At 32.3% G+C, this 21,790-nt stretch overlaps 1 protein-coding gene across 1 annotated transcript in view; it reads right to left on the bottom strand.

Annotated features, from left to right (window-relative positions):
• Window positions 1-21,790, bottom strand: part of LOC103573741 (putative protein kinase C delta type homolog) — a 435,992-nt gene that overhangs the window by 95,751 nt on the left and 318,451 nt on the right. The window contains exon 4 of the mRNA XM_053739097.1: window positions 3,665-4,159. Within this exon, the coding sequence (XP_053595072.1) occupies window positions 3,665-4,159 (495 nt within the window). The remainder of the gene's footprint in view (window positions 1-3,664; window positions 4,160-21,790) is intronic.

Below are 21,790 nucleotides of genomic sequence, written 5' to 3'. Positions count from 1 at the left end.
CTGCTTATAACGAATTTTCCCATTGGCTTGAAAGCGCGTTAACAGGTAGCAGTTGATAGCGAACTCTCTCATTGGCTGGCCAATATAAAACGAATTATGTGATTGGCCAGCTTGTAGCGGATTCTCAAGGCGTCTTGACACGATCCTGAGTTAGAAATTGTATGTGCCGGGCCCAAATAGCGAGTGACCCGGCACTATTCTGACCTTCAGTCAGTAGCGAGCTCGGCAACTCCTGAACCGAGCAGAAATGCACGAAGCTTGATTCAAACTAATCAAGCTCGTTACTGAACAAATCCAATTGATCGCAAGATTATCATAAACTAAATAAACGTGAATTGATTATTGCAAAAAATATTCAATATTAACTGAGCTCTCGAAAAAATCACTGTCAAAAATTCAAATAACTGAATTGCAATGTGACTGACGAGTTAAGTTCAAAATTTTGAAATTTATTGGGAAAATTTAACAGATCAAATAAACTTCTGAACATACTGATTAACACTTTGTTTTATTGAATATTTTTTGGTGGCATTAGGAAATCTTTTTTTATACTCACTCTCTAAAAATGATTTAATGAGATTCATTGCGAATTAGTGTATATGCACTGGAAACTAGCTATAAATATATCACTGATTGAATTAGTTGTATATTTATAGTAGAGTGAATAGTGACTCTCCACTCTCTCGCAGTGAATTTCACTAATTTTTAGAGAGCACTTACGATTTGAATAACATATTATTTTTTATTTTCGTTCTTAAGGTAGCGTATTTATATATTCTTTAGTCTATTAGACAGCTCTCTCCGCAGTATCATTCTCTCCAAATCTGAAATAGTAGAAACCACTGAAAAATGGTGACGCGCGTTAATATCCTCGTAACAAAGTATCACTAGACATAATATCCATGTGACAAAATATCTCCGGACATAATATGCCCACGACAAAATGTCCCTCGACAAAATATCCCCCGACAAAATATCACAATAGACGTGTTGTGGGCCCAGCACGATAACTAGCTTATGTGTTGGCCTACTTTCGAATAAACACACACAAAATCCGTGAAAAAAGACGCAGCACGGTAATAAGCTAATTAATGTTCTCTACTAATGTTTTTAATTCATGGAAAATTTTTGATTCATATGATTTGATAGGCAAAGAGAAAGTAATAGACCTTGCAGGCCATCCCTGAAATTTCTTATCTTGAACCCAAAAGGCAATGAAGCGAATCTAATGATAAAACCACTTTTTTTATGTTTTATCACAAATATATATAGTGTTCCTGAGATATTTTGACGCAGAGATATTTTGTCAGGGGATATTATGTTCGGGGATATTTTTTCGGGCATATTAACACGGGTAACCCTGAAAAATAGTGTATAAACACTATTTTATAGCTATAAGTATACCATCTAGTATACTTATAGCTGTGAAACACTGAATAATCATTGTTTTAGAATTAGGGAGTTGACTACTTCTAGCTATTTGAAAAAAAAAAAAAAAATTTCCTAATGCTACCAGAGAATATTTAATAAAACAGAGTGTTAATCAATATGTTAAAAAGTTTATTTAATCTCTTATATTTTTTTCTCGATAAATTCCATAATTTTGAACTCAACTCGTCAGTCACATGATTATTCAGTCATCTGAATTTTATATTAACTTGATTAGGAGAAAAAAATTATATGTCAAACGCGCTGAGGCCTATTTTATTCAAATGGGAAACGTATTGTCTTTGCGGCACGGTTTAATATGAATATTGAGGGCTTATATGGGTCTGATAATTTTTTTAGGTCATAAACGAAAAATTTAGGGGGCGCTGCAAAAAAAATCAAGTTGGTAAATAACGGACACCCTACTGCACAGGAACGAATGAGATTTCGTAGCCCCCTCGAAGTAGAGTTTGGAATAATATAAGCTACGGTTACAATGGGTGGCAGGTCTCGTTTACAATGTTCGAGGAAGCCAAATCGACGCTGCACCTGGGCACCACAGGGAGGTTCACAAGTGGTCGTAACGGAGGTATGAACCAATATTGAACGCTATGGATAGCGACTATCAAGACGAAATATAATGGTTCAATTGCTGTGCTCGGGGAGCCCGTAGCACGTTTAGTCTCCAAAATTTCCCGACCGTTATTTAATAATTTATTATTATTTATCGAATATGATACCGCAACTTATGTCGATAGTTCTTTGCTATTTTGTTAATAAGTTACTTCTGTCGTCTGAGCGCTCTTCAATAATAATCAGATATTTCGCCAGGATCTGGAGGAAATGAGAGATGTGATCAGTGATCAAAGTATACCGTAGTCTGACTTTGTTTTATGTCCTCGAGATTATTTAATTTGAATATGTTATTTGTGAATTTATTTTATCTAGCATCGAGTTTAAATTATAACGTTACTAAGTTTTTAATGATATTAATTCACTAGTTTTATTTAATCCCATGGATCACTGACTGCATTTATAAATCTAAAAATTTTGAAATATTTCTGAGTTTCACTGCTTCAAATTTTTTTCAGTTCAATTATGGTTGCATAAGATGTTTATGTCCCAAAATCTCGTTAAAATCATAAAAAATGCTACCCTGGTAGAAATTACCTGACAACTGCCTGACTGTCAATCAGCGTCCAATCGGGAAGTAAAAATAAGGACCGATGACATCTACCCGAGAAGGTGCCAAAACAGAAACAATTTCGTTCCCCCGACTATCGAAAACCCGGGTAACTAGTCAGTGAGAATGTTGTTAGCCTCATTTCTTATGCTTCGCCGGGAGCCTATTGAGTTTGGAAATATATATGCTGAAAACCATCAACCCGATCGGGCAACTATAAGGGCAAAAAGTTCTAAACCCTATTATACTTAGCTCCCTCGGCTGTCTAAAGTGATTAAATATTTATATCTCAATAACTTTTACCCGACTGGCCAACTAAACGGTCAAAAAATTATGAACCCGGACATACTAGCCTGCATGGGTACCCGGAGGGGCTAACTATTTGTATCCTGATAATTTTTTATCTGACTGGGCAACTAAACGGGCGAAGAATTATAAAACTAGTCATAATAGAATTTTAATCGGAAAAATAATCGGGGCAAGTACAACAAAGTTTCTTAGGTTTCTAAATTATTTCCCGATCATACAGTAAAACGTAGACCCGATCGGGTAATTAACTGTTTGCCCGATTACTTACCCAATGGGCTTTTTGCCAGGGCCATCTCAAATCGCATTACATTCTAGTCGGGCAAATAGTAAGGGTGATTTCTTGGGCCCTTATTTCTGATCGAAAAAATTATATGAAGCCTGATCAGATGCCCGAAATCATTTCAACTAGGGTATGTTAAAAAAAGTTCGAAAATATGCTGATTCCATTGTCGGCGAAATGTTGGTCAATTTGAGACGATTGAAAATTTTTCGGCGTGTTTTCGGCCGCTTTCAAGAAAACTTTATAGTTTTTACTAAATTTAGGCATTTCGGTGTTTTTTCAGCCAAATAATTTTACTTAAAAATATATCTACGAATACTATTAATTATGGTCATGTACTTTAACTATAAGCATTTGCAGGTATCAAATATAGTACTTATTAGTGTAAGTAAATTAACAAATAATAATGAAAATACTACTCCTGATTATGTCTTGCATTCAACAATGAATAAGTTTATACTTACTTCGGGAGCCATGTAATCTGGTGTGCCACAAAAGTTATCAGCAGTTTTATCGAGATATATTTGTAGTTTGCACATTCCAAAATCAGCTAAACGAATATGTCCTTCATAATCTAGTAATACGTTATCAAGCTTCAGATCTCTGTATACAATCCCCTTTTTATGAAGGAAATTAAGTCCACACCAGATTTCCGCAGCATAAAACTTCGCACGAAACTCCGGAAATCTCCCTGACATCTGTATATGAAACATAAGATCACCACCGTTCAGATATTCCATAACGAAAAAAAGATGTGATTCTGTTTGAAATGTGCAAAATAAATGACAAAGAAAAGGATGTCTTGTAGCTAAGGTGAGTACTTTTCGCTCTATTAATGTGCTTTCAACATCATCATCTTTCAAGACAGCACTTTTTTGCAAACATTTTACTGCATAAACAAAATCTGTACCCTTCAATTCCGCAAGTAACACTTTACCGAAACTGCCTTTTCCAAGAATCTAGAACATATGATAACATTATATATATAATTGAAAAGATGGAGTCATGAGATAAATTCAATGATAGTGTAAAATGAGCGAATGCACAGAAGAATACGGGTGCAGGTGTGGTTGATTCAATAATTAATAATTATACAAAAATTAAAGATAATAAATAAGATGGATTATTTACAATAATGACACTGAAAAAACTGTGAGAAAAATACTGCTAGCGAATGCGACTGACTGATACGCGATAGCGAATGCAAACTATATAAAAATCATGTATAAAAATCTCGACACGTGGTTGGTAGTGGTTAATGACGCGGTAATTAATTTGTATTTAATTAGACGTGAGCGATGGTCAATTTATTCTTATTAAATAGTAGCCTTAATGCACACGAAGTAAAAAGCATACTAAAAATTACAATACTATAGTAAAATTTACTAACAGATATGAAAAAATACATTCCGTATTGTAATTATTACTAAACGTTTAGTAAAATTTACTTATGAGTAATAATTACATAATAAGATATCAAAAATTACCATGCGTAATGTATTTTTTGCTAAGACGATTATATTTTCTACTATGTGTATAGTAAATTTTCTAATACAATATAGGATTTGTTACTATACGAAATATTAAAAATTACTGTACGCAGTGTATTTTTTGCTCTCACGATTATATTTTTTTACTATCTGTATAATAAATTCTACTATGTATGAATAAAATTAAAAGTTGGTGGGGATAGCATATACATATATGTATTAAAAGTTCAGTAACTTTTGTCCAAAGAAGATATCGGGCCGTCAGACATGAGAAAGGACTCGCGCGCAGGAGATCAGGGTTCGAGTCTCGGTTGAAACAAGTGATTTTTAAAAAATCAAAAATTGACACCACCACCAATGCAGATGACATAAATAACACTAATAATCAAAATGACATTAATAATAATAAAAAGTTAGAAGCTAATAAAAATTTAATTTAATTTTTTTTCATTCTAATATAGTAAAATTTACAAAACGAGATAGTTAAATTTACTGAATATAACTAAAAATTTGTCACGTAACGATTCAAATTATTCAATTTTTAGTTAGTTGTAAGTTAAGTATTTTAATTTTACGTTTAAATTTTAATCGTTGCGCTGGCATTCCGCCATTTCGCTGATTGAGACGGCAGTCCGTGCACAGTGCTGGCGCATGTGCGTGGCGTATGAGAGAGCACGTGTGCGAATTAATTTGATTTTATGATTTAAAAATACAAACAATTGATTTTTGTAAATTTTAAATATTTCTTATGATTTTGAAACAGTTGGGATGCATAATCCATTGTAACATTATGCCGCAACATTTGTTTAACATATTATTTCATTTAAACTTGTCATCCGACCAAGGATGTCAGTTGTGGTTTGGGGAAAAATTGACCGCCAGGTAAAGGTAAATCAATATCTTGGCAATATTCCCGAGGACAATTGTACGATTTTGAATAATTATTATTTAATTTATGGGATAGAGTAAAAATAAGTAGATGGTATGAATAAATAGTTCATATATTTAAGTAAATACTCATGTATCATTCAGATGTCCAGAAATTATCTTTATAATTTATATTTTAATTTAAAACTAGGCCCAGGGCTGATAAAAATAATTATAATAGTAATTAAGGGCGACGGTGGCGCCAGGTGGGCGACGACCAACAGGTGGAGGATAGGGTAATTAAAGGAGAAAGATACGGGCTAGCATTGTGTGAATTGTTAAAGATATTTGGATATTTCTGTATATATATATATATATATATATATATATATATATATATATATATATATATATATATATAAGTTAAGTACAACGTAGTGAAACGTTGCCGGTATACATATATATATATATATATATATATATATATATATATATATATATATATATATATATATATATATATACCTATAGTATATATATCTATAGAGCGCATACAGTACTTGAATAAATTCCTCAAGTAATGACATCACCTCTTGGGTGAAAATTTCCGGAATATTTAAAATTATTTATTTTTTTGTGCTCACTCGAAATATCTGCAGAAAAATATTAAGCATTATTATATATATTTATTATTATTTGTATTTATTATTATTTAAAATAATTGAGTGACTTTACATTTATACAGAGGAATTTATTATTTGGAGTGTGAGTGAGGATAAATTCCGTATCTCTCTCACTCTCACAAGTGCTGAGAGATAATAGGAAATAAGAGAAATATTGTTATCATTTATGATTTTGGGAAAATTTTAATGAAATAATTGTTTCTTTTATTTAATATTAAAAATTTATATTATCAATTAAATTAAATTATATTTGTTTTGGTCAACTCAGTTTATATAATTGATTGTGATATTGCGATATTATTTATGGCAAAATAACCAGGTATTATTGTTATTGATTGAACGAAACTAAATATTATGAAATATTATTTTATATTGTTTATGAAAATTAAAACTCGGAAACCAATAGCTGTCGGGGAAAGTTTAATATTTATTTCTCTGGATCTTTTCCTACCACTTAATTTCATTTTTCCTGATCTTATTTATCACTTGTATGTAATTATTTATCATATATTTACTAATTTTTGTTCTCATTATTTATTTTATTTCTTTTGAATGTTTATCCGCTTCGTCGTGAATCACTTGCTCGGATCTTTTCCTCGTAAGTTTTCCTCCTGAATGATTTTTGTCCGTTTTTGAATAAACGGTCTGGCGCCTGCGTGCACTAACCCAGCCTGACAACATTTAATTATTATTTATATTTTGACAAATATTAAAATCTATTATATTATTTTAATTTGATCTCGATATTTATCATCATTTATTATTATTTAGAATCACGGATGGGCGACCGCATACGCTGTATTAGGCTGTTCCACGTCTCCATCGCGAAATTTCGGCAAAGTATACGTTATAAATTAATATGCGATATAGGAGATTTTCCATAACCAGTATATGAGAAATTACTAAACGACTTGTAAAATATGCTGATCTGTTTATAAATTTTTCATATAAATCATAAGCGTTTCAAGATTACTATCCAAATTTAGTAATTATTCACATATTTTTTAATAAAATCAACTATATTTTTTTCTCCGTGTACTATCAAATAATTGAGAATAATTAACCGTAAATTTAGCGGATTTATAACACAATTCATTTACTGTCAATAAAACAAAATTGGATATAACTTCTTTAATTAAGAAGTTATGATACTTTTGAGGGTTTTTAATGCGATAATTTGTGCTAAAGTAGTTCCATAAAATTGTAAAAAAGCAGGAGAACAAATACAACAGCTGAATTTCAATAAATTAATGAGTAATTTTTGTTTATTATACAATGAGAGGAGTGAAAATACATGCTCGTTTGGTGAGCTACAACATACAATTAACGTGATTCAACTATTATGTATTACTCGAAAGGTTTTTCTGAAATTTTTGATATTGAACGAAGTAGTATAAGCAATTATGAAAGAAATAAATAAAGTTGCGCAAATAACAGCTAATCCCAGTGAACCTACCAACGTAACAGTGAAATCACATCTAGAGAACATGCACTATAAGTCAACGTAAATTTCACATTCTGATTATATGAATTATAATGTAAATGGTACGTCAAATTTGTGACATAAATGTGGCATTAAGATTACATGCATGTTACTGACCAAGTGATATCACATTGATGACCTTAATGTGACGTTATATTTATATCGCATACTAACGTTAGCTTTATATTCTAGATATTATCTAAAAATTACGTAACAAAATCGACTTATACGTGACTTAATCTTGGTGATTCTATTTTATCGTCACATTTACATCACAATGTAATGTATCGGGTACATTCATACTGTTACAGCACTCTTACATAAAAAATAGTTATATTTATTTTACATCGAAAAATTTCATCACATTTATGTAAAAAATTTTACTTTAAAATGATGTACGTATTTTGACGGCATCGTGATAGAAAGGGTTATACATAAAAATTATGTGTTTGTACCAATTAATACTTTTGCATTTTATCTATATAAAAAATAATATTTAACATTGAAACGCGCTGATATTTATGTCGAATCGATCAACTAAACGTTTTTATTAATTTATATAAATTTGCATCTGTATTTTCATTTGCTTACAAATATATTTATTTTATTACTAGACATTTTCTTTGGTTTTTTTAATTTTTATTGTTATTATTCTTATTGACTAAATTAAATACAAATAAATGTCGATAAAAATAATTTTTAAATAATTATTTTCAAGCAGGCGGAAAAAATTAATAAAGTGTCTGACGTGAGACCATGCAGTTCCTGTACGATAAATAGTTAGTAGTTCAGGAATCCACCGCTAAGATATTCGTGGGCGCACAAATTGTTTCTCCAAGGATACATGCGATCCACCTTTTATCCCCCAATCGAATGAACATTCGAGGTAACCAGTACAACGGATACATTTTTGTCGTATCGGCCCATGTGAGACGATACTTGAATAAAAATAAAATATTTCAGTATTGGAAAAAATAAACAAAAATAAGAACTTGGAGATTTTCAAATACTCACTAAAAAGAAATGTATTTTCGTATAAAAAAATATATGTATGTTTTTCAGCCACTCAATCAGATCTTAATATCTTTTATATTTTTTCTTTATGATTTTATTTTTTTTTAATATTGCAATTAAAATTTCTAGCGCATAAAAGTGCATTGTACAATTTAATAGAAAATGACGTCATTTAGAGTTCACTGTTATATAACCTCAATATAAAATTTGTATTTCTTCATGACTTTTATGTTATGTAAATATGATATTCAAATAACATCACCGCTATATCACCAATGTAACAAGTTGATTATGTACGTCACATTAATATCACATTTGCGTTTACTATGTTACGTAACAATGTTACGTAAATAAGTGTGAAATCGTGATATACATGTTATGACAATGTGATTTACTTGTGACTTACGATTTTACGTAACCGAAAGTTTTCATTCTAGAAATGTGACATCCCTGTTACGTTAATGTGTTCACTGGGATTAGATGAACTTTCAGATGCAATCCTTCACAATAAATTATCTCCTTGACTTAAGAAGTTATTTGACAATAAATCAACATCAAAAGTTGATTTTTTTAGAAAATCAAAAAAAATTTCAAACTTTGAGCCGAACTCAGCTTCTTAACTATGGATAACGCGTACGAAATTTCATCAAGATTGTTGTAGAATTGTGATTGCTACCATAGAAGAACTGCACGTTCTCTATACGTATATGTGCATATTAGATAAATGTCTATAAAAAAAGGTCCGATAATATTTTGAGATAAGTCTGATAGTTTCGTCGGAAAAGTTAAAAAATCTCAAAATTTAATATAAATTCAACTTCTACCTCAAATAACTTTTGAACAAATGGATTCATCAAAAAATGACAAGAAACTTTTTTTGTAGAGCATTCAATTCCCTACAAAAATAGGTTTGCTGATTTTTTCTATGATGCATCGTTAGCTAGTTATAAGAATCATAAGACGCAAGAAAAAAAAATTTTCCATGCTATTTTTATGGAAAACAAAAAAGTGCAATGCGGAACCTCTTAATGTTAATATTAAAAGTTCTAATTTTTACAGGCGTCTTCTTATATCAAAATGAAACTTTTGAACCTGTTTCCGAAAAGAAAAAAAAATTTGTTATTTTTTGAATCACCCTAGTATGCATGCAGATGTATATGTATATATAAATAAATATATATATGTATATATATATATATATATATATATATATATATATATACATATATATATATATATATATTACAGTATATACCGGACATTTAGTTTGTTTATGTGTATTTAAATCACATGGACACCTTGGTAAAATTAGCGCGTTTACAAAATTGATTTTGATCACAATCAAAGTGTGGTAAAGCGATTTATAAGTTTGTATTTTAAAATTAGGCTAGTCAACAAGTTCAAAAACGCAAAAATTTTTGATAAAGCTCTCGAAATATGAGCAATAGCTCATTCGATTTGGAATGACGTCTAAAAAAAATATTCTCGAGGATGTATTAGCCCACAAAAAATTTCAATTGTTATTAAAAAATTAAGAAAAAAAAATAATGGCACCCAGTTTTTCGTTAATAACTCAAAATCTATTAACATTTGTAAAATTCTTAAAAAAAGATCCTTAACCGGTAATATCAACTTATTGATGATTCAATTTGATTCATGGACAAACACTGGAAACCCGAAATAGAGAGTTCTTAGCGTTTTTTGAAACCCTAATAGAGGGCTAAAAATTTCGTGATTTCAAAAATTCTAATTCGTCTCCAAAAAATTGTTTTAAAATTCTCATTAGCTATACAAGTGCAACAAAGACAGTCCTATTTATTATTGGAAAGTGAGAGAGAAGTTCAGAGACATTTCCCCTTAAAGAAGAGCTAATTTCTAATGAAAAAAGTCACAACTTATCAAAATTGATTTATTTTTTAAAAGATAATTGGAGTTTATCTTTAGAAAATAACAGGATGATACCAACATCGAAATCAAATGCAACGAGCGATGGAGTGTTCTCGAAATTTTTATCTGATATTCATGGCAAAACATATTTTTCTTATTCGTTATCGTTAATCTTCGATAACAAATGTACATATCGAAGCACCCAAAAGTGTAATTGAAATAGAGCAACAATAATAATACTTTTGTAAATATAGACAATAGAATATTTTGAATTGATTATTTATTGAAAATGAAAATTTTGTTTATACCCTGTAAAAGTCGGGAGTAAATCCAGATTGGATACAGATTTCATTCAAATCCGAATGCACTCCGTCACTCGAAGTTCCGGAGTTTAAAAAAAACACTCCGCACGGAGTGAATAAGGGCTATTTTATGAATGGAGTGATTTCGGAGTGTCGCGGATTTTATTACAATCCGCATTCACTCCGGCCCGCCGTTTTAATATTTAAATAAATTTATATGTAATAGAAACAGCTGTTAATTAGAAACATAATTATTTAAATAAATGATTTATTCAGCAATTAATAATTAAAATTAAAATATTACGTTTTTAATTCATAAAATATTTTAGTTACTCACTAAATTATAATTCTGTGCATATAATACATAGTGAAAATATTAAATTATTGAATTGCCATAATGACATAGTTTTTATGAGAATATTTGATATTTTGGTGCAATATGAAATTTTATGTCATGGTATGGTCATGTACATCATATGACAGTTTATGACTCGGTGGAATTATATTTCTGCAAGTTCTATTATCCGCTGCTTATAATTTTTAAAAATCATTTCGTGGGAATATATGAAAAGGAAACTTGTAATTATTTCTGTACTCAATATAAATGTCAAAATCTCAAAGACCTGAGCTCACTAAGTATTAGTCATTTCTTTTTATAATTAATATTTTCTGAAAGCCTCCTTCGGAGCATAATTCACCCCAAAGAGGAGTGAATAAGTAAAAAGACATTAATTCTACGTTCTTTCTGGATTCACTCCGCGTTCAGTCTGCAAATGCCTTACAGTATACTGATGCCTTTTCCGTTCTAATAATATTTCAATACACTGTTCAAAATAATAGTAATAATATTGACAATAAATATGTTACCTAAAGTTTACCATAAAATTAATTTAAAATCAAACTTTATTATAGGATTTAATAAATATGAGCCGAAGAAGTTTCACTTCTTCAGCGCGTACACAAGGATACACTCTATTTTTTTTTCCTGATTCTTTGAGTCGCAACATTTTTTTACGAATCGCTATAGTATTTTTCTCTCTCTCAATCAATTTACACAAATGTCTTTAAGAATCTATTGATATCCATGCAGAAAACAACTGTAGATAAGTTATTGACACGGGTTAGCGTCACAAAAAGTAAAAAAATCGTGTTTTTTTATCGTCCTCACGCTGTATTTTTCACAAAGTCAATATTTAATATTGTGTCTGGATCTCTGCAGACAGTAAAAATAAGGAATTCAAGACATATTATATCGTGAATACAGCCGTAAAGTTGATCATTGATCGTGAAATTTATAGTTCCAGAACATAATTCTACAATAGTTAGAGAAAATTTATCAATAATGCAGTGACCAGATACTTGCAACACTTCTTGGTGAGTCAACTTGACAATGTAACAACGTTATTTTAACAAAGTAACTATGTCTATCGTAAGGGCCCGTATCAAAAAATTAGATCTGTTTCAGAATAAATGATAAATTTGAATATTTTGTATTAAATTCAAGTTCTTAAACCGGCCAACATCAGAATTCTTTTCGAATTATATTTGGACTATTTTTAATCGCTTTTCGATAAAAAAACAGACTTGTTTGTATATAATTATTAGTCTGTGTGGATTTGTTTTTAGGACACAAATAGACTTTTTACAATAACTTTTAGTCTACATCTAATCAAGTTTATATTAAAAACAGGACTTTTTACAAATATAAATGTGTGTGGTAGAAATTAACTTCTACCAATACAGGGTGGCAACCAAGAAATGATTTCAAAATTCCCTGACATTTTCCGGTTTTTCAGTAACTATTTTCACATTTTTCTGATTTAGAAATTTTATTCGTATCATTTAGATATTCAAAGTTTTTATTGTATTTTCATTTTCAAATATTGAATTTTATCATTAAATCAAGCGAGAAACCATAAGAAATGACTATAAAATAAATTAATATTGCCTACTTTTGATTATTCGATGTTAAAAATGTGTAAGGTAAAATATATAATAGAAAATTTTATGATTCAAATAAATTTGGAATACACTGGTTATAAAAATTAAGGGGTACTAAAAAAAATTGAATATTTTTTTGTGATTTTCAACAGTTTGTAACTTGAAGAAAAAAAGTCTTACAACAAAAACAAAATGGCAAACTGTAGATTCAAGTGTTTAGTTTTCTGATCTAGTCTTTAAATTTCCTTATCATTGCACAGTTCCTTATATTGCACAGTTCCGGAGCAATCAAAAATCAATTAAAATTATATAGATATATCAAAAAAAAATTATTGAAGCTCGAAGATCGTTTTTAAGATGAGCAAAAATTTGGTCAATTTCTTTTTCGGTAGTTTTCTTAGGATTACTCCAGAACAGCCCATAATAAAAAAATTTAATAACCAAATCAGAAGACTAGCCACTTAAACCTTCAATTTACCTTTTTTTTGTCTTACGACTATTTTCCTTCGAGTTACAGCCTGTTGAAAATCACTTGAAAATTTGAAATTTTTTGGTGTATTAGAGAAAATTTTTAAATTTTGAACTGTCACAATTTAATTCCCGTATACTTTTCGATATTCTCTGACGATTCCATGATATTTCCCTGTTGCGTTGAATTCCCTGATAATTCCCGATAATCCCGGTTTTCCAGGTTCGTGGCCACCCTGCCGATAGTCATCTAGCCCGGATTACAGCGTTTATCAGAGGGGATGAACCTATTCCGTGCTAGCTTGTAGAAGGGCGAACTGTGCTCATCTCGAAAAAAGGTGACTTGTCCGATTCAATAAACTACAGGCCTATTACCTGTCTGAATACGGTTGATAAGATTTTTTCTAAAATCTTTAACAATCTCATTCTAAAGGTGATAGATCCTGTGTGGCAGCAGATATACAAACAGCGTAGCAGTAAAAGAGACCTGTCAGGTTGCAAAGTGAACCCGTTAGCTGATCGTTGTGTCATTCAAAACGCGATCATCTATCAGCGCAACCTGTTGATAGCCTAAATTGACTACCGTAAGGCATGTGACTCAACACCTCATGAGCTTATTCTCTTTTTGCTTAAATACCTTGGGGTCAATTGCGATACAGTGGGATGCATTCAGCGTACGATGCAGCTTTAGTGAACACGGATCCACATCTCATGTAGCATCCACAAACGTGTGACCGAAGTTGTGCAGTTTTGTACTGAAGAAGAGTTTTTCAGGGAGATTCCCTAAGCCCTCTGCTATTTTACATCACACTGCGACCAATATCTGTTGCCCTTCGCCGAACCCGTAGATACTCAGTAGGCCCTCCAACTGATCAAAGGAATTCTAGCACCCACTTGCTCTATATGGATGATCTGAAGGTGTATGCTCCTGATGAGGACCACCTTCAGACATCCTTGAATATTGTAGGAGCTTACACACGGGATGTCGGCATGTCTATTGGATTGCACGAATGCGCGGTCGTTAATCTGGTAAAGGTTAAGTGTTCTGATTCGCGTGAAGATATCGAGTTAGTAGATGGGGGCGTCATTAATTATCTTGACGCCAGAGAATCATATAAATATCTACGGATTGACGGAAGTCCTATGCAGGACGTCTCTAAAATCAAAACGACTGTTTGCAGGAATTATGTGCGGAGAATCCGGAAAATCTGGACCCGAAAAGTGCTCATAGACCTCGATATGAAGAAATGCGAAGCCATAAATATGAGTCGGAGCATGCACTCTAAGTTCTCCGTCACTAAACTATATATTTCCTGGCACATTGGAGGGAGAGGTTTACAGAGCTTGTAAACGGAGTGACTACACGATCTTTTCCTTTTAGGTCCAATATACAAAGTTGTCAATTTCATAGCAAATAAAAACGACTTCCTTATGCAAATTGTTTATCCTCACGAGAATAGGCATAAAAGTGTTTTTATATAAGGCAGCGGTATACGCGGCAAAATCCCTCGGTCTCAGAAGAGTAAAACCTCTTATTGAACTATCAGAGGAGAAATTTAAGAGGGTCATAAGGAATGTTGAGCAGAAAAAACTGCTTAGTACACACATGGACAAGTTCATGCACAGCGTGTTCTTTAGACACGTGCATGACCATAGCTTGTCCATCCAGCTGACATTTTTATCTCTTATGTCAGCTGGAAAGAAAAAACTGACACGTGTACACTTAGTATCTGCCTAATAACTGGTTGATAATTAGTAGATGTCACGTATTAAACTGTGTAAATTTACCGCGTCAATCACCAAACTTATAATTTTTATCAAACTTGAAGTTTGATAGACACCAAACAGTATTAGGTTTCATCCCAGATGGGTTGGTGGAATCATCAGTAAGGCACCTTCAACACATCCTGCTTCATACCCAATACTGCAGTTACCATAAAAATTATAAATGGGTTGAACCTATAATGCCACCCTCCATCTTACGGTTTTAAATAAAATTAATTATTAAATATTTTTAATTTTATTTAATCTATTATAAGATGGTAAACTACTGACTGCTACACAGAGGTGAATCAACGCCATCTCTCAGTACACGTTTGACATTATCACTGTCCACATGCTACATCACCTCACAATACAATTAAATAATAAGTCATGGGACCAATTGTCAAGGGGACCAACTGTCAAGGAGACCAATTGTTTGAGGCCGAAAACGCGTGCGACCGATATTCTGCAAGTTGCTAAGAATGACCGTTGCCGTATTTATTGGAACGTGCCATTCGCAACCACGGGGAAGATTGACTACAATAAACCTGATATTGTATTCTTCGATAAAACCGCTCATAACATTTATGTTATTGAGTTTTCAGCTCCAGCTCAATATAACATCACGGTTAAAGAAGAGCACAATCATCAGATAAATCAGGATCTCCTGTTCGAAATAGGCAAATTTCACCCAGGCTACCGTGTCAAACTTATCGTCCTCATTGTTGGCGTCCTAGGAGGGATTAAACAGACTTCTGAGTCTTCATTGGCTAGAATCCCAACTTGTTCTTCGCAAGTTGAGTTTTTGGCATCACGGATGCAAAAGGTTGCCATTCTCGGATCCCTCCGTCTCCTAAGGCAACGAAACTTGGCCTGCTGCGCATGCTTATCATCTTATTGATGATGCATCGCAGCCATAACAATTCTGCGCTCAGGTGAAGCCCTCGGTAGAGTCAGACTACTTGGGATAACCCCCTGAGCATATAAATAAAAAAGAAATAATAATAATAATAATAATAATAATACTAATGATGATGATAATGATAATCAAGATTAATGTATTCATTTTAATTCCCTTTACTTTTGAAACATGCTGAAGCATTTTCGTAATAAGAAGACACAAGAATTTTAATGGTTTTTAATGCCAAAATTGTTTTCAATTCGCTTTTCTTCAATACTATAAATATTTACTCACGAAAACTCAAAAATTAAGTTGTCAAACTATTAGGAACTGTTGACCTTTTTCAAGTATTTTGACAAAATTTCAAAGTAAGAGTAACCTCTTCAGAAACGTGGTTGCTGATCACTTGAATTCTTGAGTCCATGATATTAATTATTTTGTTGAATTCTGGTGTGTATATTATATTAATAATTTTCTAATTTTGGAGCTCCATGATTACTTGTTATGTTCAATTAATCATTTCGTGATGAGTACAAAATAAAAAGATTGCTTGAACACGTGTTAACACTTGAAAAGTATATAGCGAAAGATAATAGCCTTCTCGAGTCGAACCAGGAAACAGGCAATGTGCATGCGTCACACTGCGCATGATCAAATTTAAATATTGAAGCCACTAGGCTCGAGTAGGTGCTGCCTCAATCTGCCGGAAGAGTAACTACATTTGAATTCAAATGTAGTTTTAATTTCGCAACAGAATTACATAAAATTAACTTCAAATTAACTTGAAACTTTCAATTTTCCTTAGCGAGAAATTAAAAATTTTCCATCGAGTGTAAACTTTTTTCTAAATAAAAGAATTTTTAATTTGTGATTATTTTCCTCGATTTATATCTCTTTCATAGATAATAAAAACAAACAATTTTGATTTAACTTCAAATCCTCTAAAATGACTTTTTTAAACTTTAACAGTATGGTGAACCCGTAGTGAGAACAGTAGGACATTCCAATCCACGTTGTGACGTTACATTGCCGAAGAGGTAGAGTTAAAGGTGGAGTAAGCGTAAGTCGGTGTGTTGGAGAAAGATAGAGTTACAATGTGTGTCGAGTTGAGTGTAGTAGATGGTGAGTTGAGAGTATGGAGCATATATGTGCGGTGAGTTGAGTGTGTTGAGAGTACGAGTACGTGTACAGTATGCTGTATGTTTTGTAGTGTCTGTGTGGTAGAACGTGGATCTAACGGGATATATCTAGTTGTGTCGCGGATAGTGACCAAGATAACGTGCCTCCCGACCACTGATGACGACTAGGCCTAGGCTTAGCCCTTGGGGTTGATGTGGTGATCGCGGAGGAGCGACTGAGATGTCGCCGCCCCTGCAAGTTGGTACCTGGAGTTAGCTGGGGTACGTTTGCGTTTATTTGGGAATAGCAGGCCTCGTTTGCGATGCTTGAGGAAGCCAAAAATTCGCTAACTTCGGATCTCACGGGGTTTGACATTGCAGGAAGACCCGTGAGTCCACGGCTTGTATGTGGCGGGGGAAGAATGGATGGAGAAGCAAGGATGTGAGAGTGACTGTTTAGATATTAGGTTTTAATTTACATGTACGTTTAGATCGGTTGCCGATACCGGGGAAATAAAAGTCAGCTGGCGCCCGTCAGGATCATTGATGTGTTACTTTGTTAAGTTTAATCGAGTATAAGTAAAATCTACCTACAACGTATATGAATACCTACTGGAGCCAAAGGCGGTGGCACACATGTGGATTAGGACGTCCTACCTTTTTCCGTTCTGTGTATATATTATTTTTCACCAAATCTACACCTGGAAGTTTAAATGTTTACCTCTGTTAGTGAAAAGAATGGCGCCTGTGGTAATTTTTAAAATTTTTTTTCTCATAAAAGAAACGAACAAGTATCCTTCCTCATAACAGGACAGGAATTTAGACTTTTAGTGCAAGTATAGACAAAAAGTATTCTGCACACTATAACGTATACTGTACCAAATTTCCGCGACGGAGACGCGGATCAGTCCAATACCCGTATGCGGTCGCCCACGCGTGACTATATTTATCAATAAGAAATAAATGTAAATGATAACAAATGATAAAATCCAATTATAACTAAAATGATAAATTTAGACCGTAAGTATATTATAATTAAATTAAAAATAAATAATAAATGTTGTGTCTGAGCTAGCTCCTCAGGCTGGGTTAGTGCACACAGGCGCCAGACCGTTTATTCAAAAACGGACAGAATAATTAATCAGGGAAAAAATTCACGAAAGAAAATCCGAGCAAGCTGTCGGTAACAAGGCGGATAAAACACTCGAGAGAAATAATAAAAACTTGAAAAAATATTGAGAAATTATGGACGAATGATAAGTAAGATTAGGAAACATAAAATTAAGCAGTAGGAAAAGATCCGGAGAAATAAATATTAAATTTTCCCCTACAGCTGTTGGTTTCCGAGTTTTAATAATATAAACAATGATAAAATAATAATTTTTTACAATATTTGGTTTGTTTAAATTAATAACAATAACATCTGGCTGGATTGCCAAAAATACAATTCAATACCTTTATAAATTTTCCAGTGGGGTCGAATTTTCACACAATAATCTCGGTATATAAAAAAAAAACAAAATATTTAAACTCAATATAAGAAAAACGAATATAACTTAATTAATAAACAATATTAATCTCAAGATTGAATAAAAGAAATAATCATCTCATTTGCATTTGTCTAAATAATGAATAATCAGAATATTTTTATTTTATTTTATCTCTCAACACTTGTGAGAGAGAGAAAGATACGGAAAATTATTCTCACTCACACTCAAATAATAATTTTTTCTCTTTTTAAATAATTTATAATTGTAATAATAATGCAATAATATTTTTGACCACTGTAATACGCATGAATAAATAAATCGAAAATAAATCACTTAGTTATTTTAAGTAAAATAAATGATAATTAAAAATATCTTACAGAAATTTTAAATAATAAATAATAATTATAATAATTCGGGAATTTTTCACCCAAGCGATGATGTCAGTACTTGAGGAATTCGCTGAAGTACTGTAAATATATATATATATATATATATATACAGGGTGATTCAGAATTACCTTCACAGCGGTAAAATTCGAATAGAGGAGACAATTCTAAGCATAAAGTTCCTTAGCGATTTTTCAAAATTCTCAATAGTTTTTGAGTTATTTAAAATCTACGTTGACCAATCAAAGACATGCTTTAGGATTTAAAAAAAATTTAAAAGAAGAATAAATAAGTTTGTCAACGCCGCAACAGTAAACTTCAAGTTATACATTATTTATTTCATTTAAAAAGTTCGAATTCTCACAAAAGAGAAACAAAACACACAATTACAACCTAGAATATATTCGTATATTTTTTTTATCTTTTCTCTTTTTATAGAAAAAATTGTTAATGGAAAATAATGCTTTTATTGTAAATAAAGCTTTTGGAGTTTTGAAAAAAAAAAAAATTACGTATTTTGAATTATATGATAAGCAACCGAGATTAAAAAAAGAAATTTAAAAACTAATTGAATTATCTTACCAGAATAAAAGCAATTTCAAATAGTCAAAGATATAGATATTCACATTATTTTAAAATCTTTTATTTCGCTTGCTCTGTCTCGCTCAAGACTTTGCTAAGCGCTCATTGTTTGTCATACTAAACATTAGGGTGTGTCATTTCGAAGCAAAATTTTTTTTTTTTTTAGTGCATGTAGAAAAATAGTTCAACACAAAAAAAAAATTTCCGCCCAAGATAAAAAATTTTATATCGATTACAGATCTAGCTCCTTGAATAATTCGATTTTCCCATTTAAATAACACGGGAAAAATTTATTTTTTAGCATTAAGTATTATTGACTCTTAAAAAAATCATTAGATCGAATAGAATAATATATATTTTGTAGGAAATTGAACGCTCTACAAAAAAGGTCTCTTATCATTTTTTGATAAACCCATCGGTTCAAACGTTATTGGAACTCGAAGTCAAGTTGGAGATCTTTTTACTTTTCCGGTGAAACTATCAGACTTATCACAAAATGTTATAGGATCTTTTTTTTTGACAATTTTATTTTCTACAGATTATTGTTCGTAAAATTTTTTAAAATTTCGCATTGTTTTCTATTTATTTTTATTTTAATTTCTAGCTCTTAAAAAAGTGGTTCTGATCGATTTCAAGAGCTCGGCATAAAAATGGAAATAACTAGAAAACAATGTGGAATTTGAAATAACTTTACTAATAATAATTTGCAGAGAATAAAATTGTCAACAAAAAATATTTTTCAACATTTTGCGATAAGTCTTATAGTTTTGCCGGAAAAGTAAAAAGATATTAGCCTCGTAGAGTTCATGATCATTAACGTTTAAACTATCTAAGGGAGGTAAATGATGTGAAAAAAACTCAGTGAAAATTATTCTGTGCTCTGGGCGTGAACTGCCGTCCTTCTGATTGCTGGGTCCAAACGGTAGCTACTGGACAAACCTACTAATGTTAAACTGATACATTTATATGATCTACTTATTAAACGCCCAAGGCTAGGTTACCCACTCTTTGCCCAAGCCCGGGAAATCATTGTAACGGTCAGGACTGAGTACTCAGTCTTGAGCTAAGCATGGGCCAATATAGGTATGCTAAAGCTAGGTTCCCCAGTGCTGTGCCAAGAAGGGGCCCGTCGTCCAACTCTGGCAGCTCCTGCTTGGGTACTTAGAGAAGAAACACTTATTATTAAAAAAAATTCTAGTCAAGTTAAAACGAAAAAACAGTTATTTATTGAAAATTCATAAATCAATGAATTAAATTTTCGATGTAGCCGCCATTTTGCTCGACACAAGTTTGGAGACGTCGCAAGAGGCTTCGATGACAGTTATGAATCATCTCTGGAGTAACCGTAAGCAGAGCTTCTTGAAACCGTCGCTGAAGTTCCATCTCACTATTAATAACATGGCGATAAATCTTAGACATTAAGTATCCCCATAAAAAAAAGGCCAGTGGATTTAAATCAGGGGATCGTGGTGGCCAGTCCAAAATTCCTCCTCCACCAAGATACCGATGAGGGAAATGGGCCCAAAGCAAGGCTTGTGCTGCTCCAGATGTATGAGCAGGTGCGCCATCTTGCTGGAACCACATCTCATTTAATTGCTGCTGAGTAATCCCAGATCGCAGACAAAGTGGACGTAAGCAACGGTCTAAAAAGTCCGTGTACATATTCTGATCCAGGTTACCATGAAATTGAAAAGGTCAAACCTGTTTATTTAAATTAAAAAGCAAAAAATTAGAAACGAAAGATTATTTTAAATGAACGCCTATCAAAATAATACATCAACTTAAAACGGACGTACCAAACATGGAGTTCCAATGTACAGCCCTGCCCACATGTTCATTGAAAATCGACGTTGATGACCTTGTTCAATTACCTGATGAGGATTCTCTCGAGCGTACCAATGGAAATTTTTTGAGTTCCAGCAACCTCCACGCTGGAAAGTACACTCATCAGTCCACAGAATTTTGTGCAAAATTTGTGGATCCTCAGCGTGCATGGCAAGAAGCTGTCGGCAAAATTCCAAGCGAACAGGGTAATCCTCTGGTAAAAGTACATTCACCTTAGTGCAATGGTATGCATGGAGTTGTTCAGATTTTATCGTACGCTGAACTGTACCGAACGATAAGCCGCTGTGTGCCATTACACCTCGAATACCGATCTCAGGATTCGCTTCGACGAGATCGATGATTCGATCCTCATTTCGAGGATTTCGTACT

This window comes from Microplitis demolitor, chromosome 1 (genome assembly GCF_026212275.2).
Source record: "Microplitis demolitor isolate Queensland-Clemson2020A chromosome 1, iyMicDemo2.1a, whole genome shotgun sequence".
Lineage (NCBI taxonomy): Eukaryota > Metazoa > Arthropoda > Insecta > Hymenoptera > Braconidae > Microplitis > Microplitis demolitor.
This window is presented reverse-complemented; position numbering and strand designations above follow the sequence as displayed.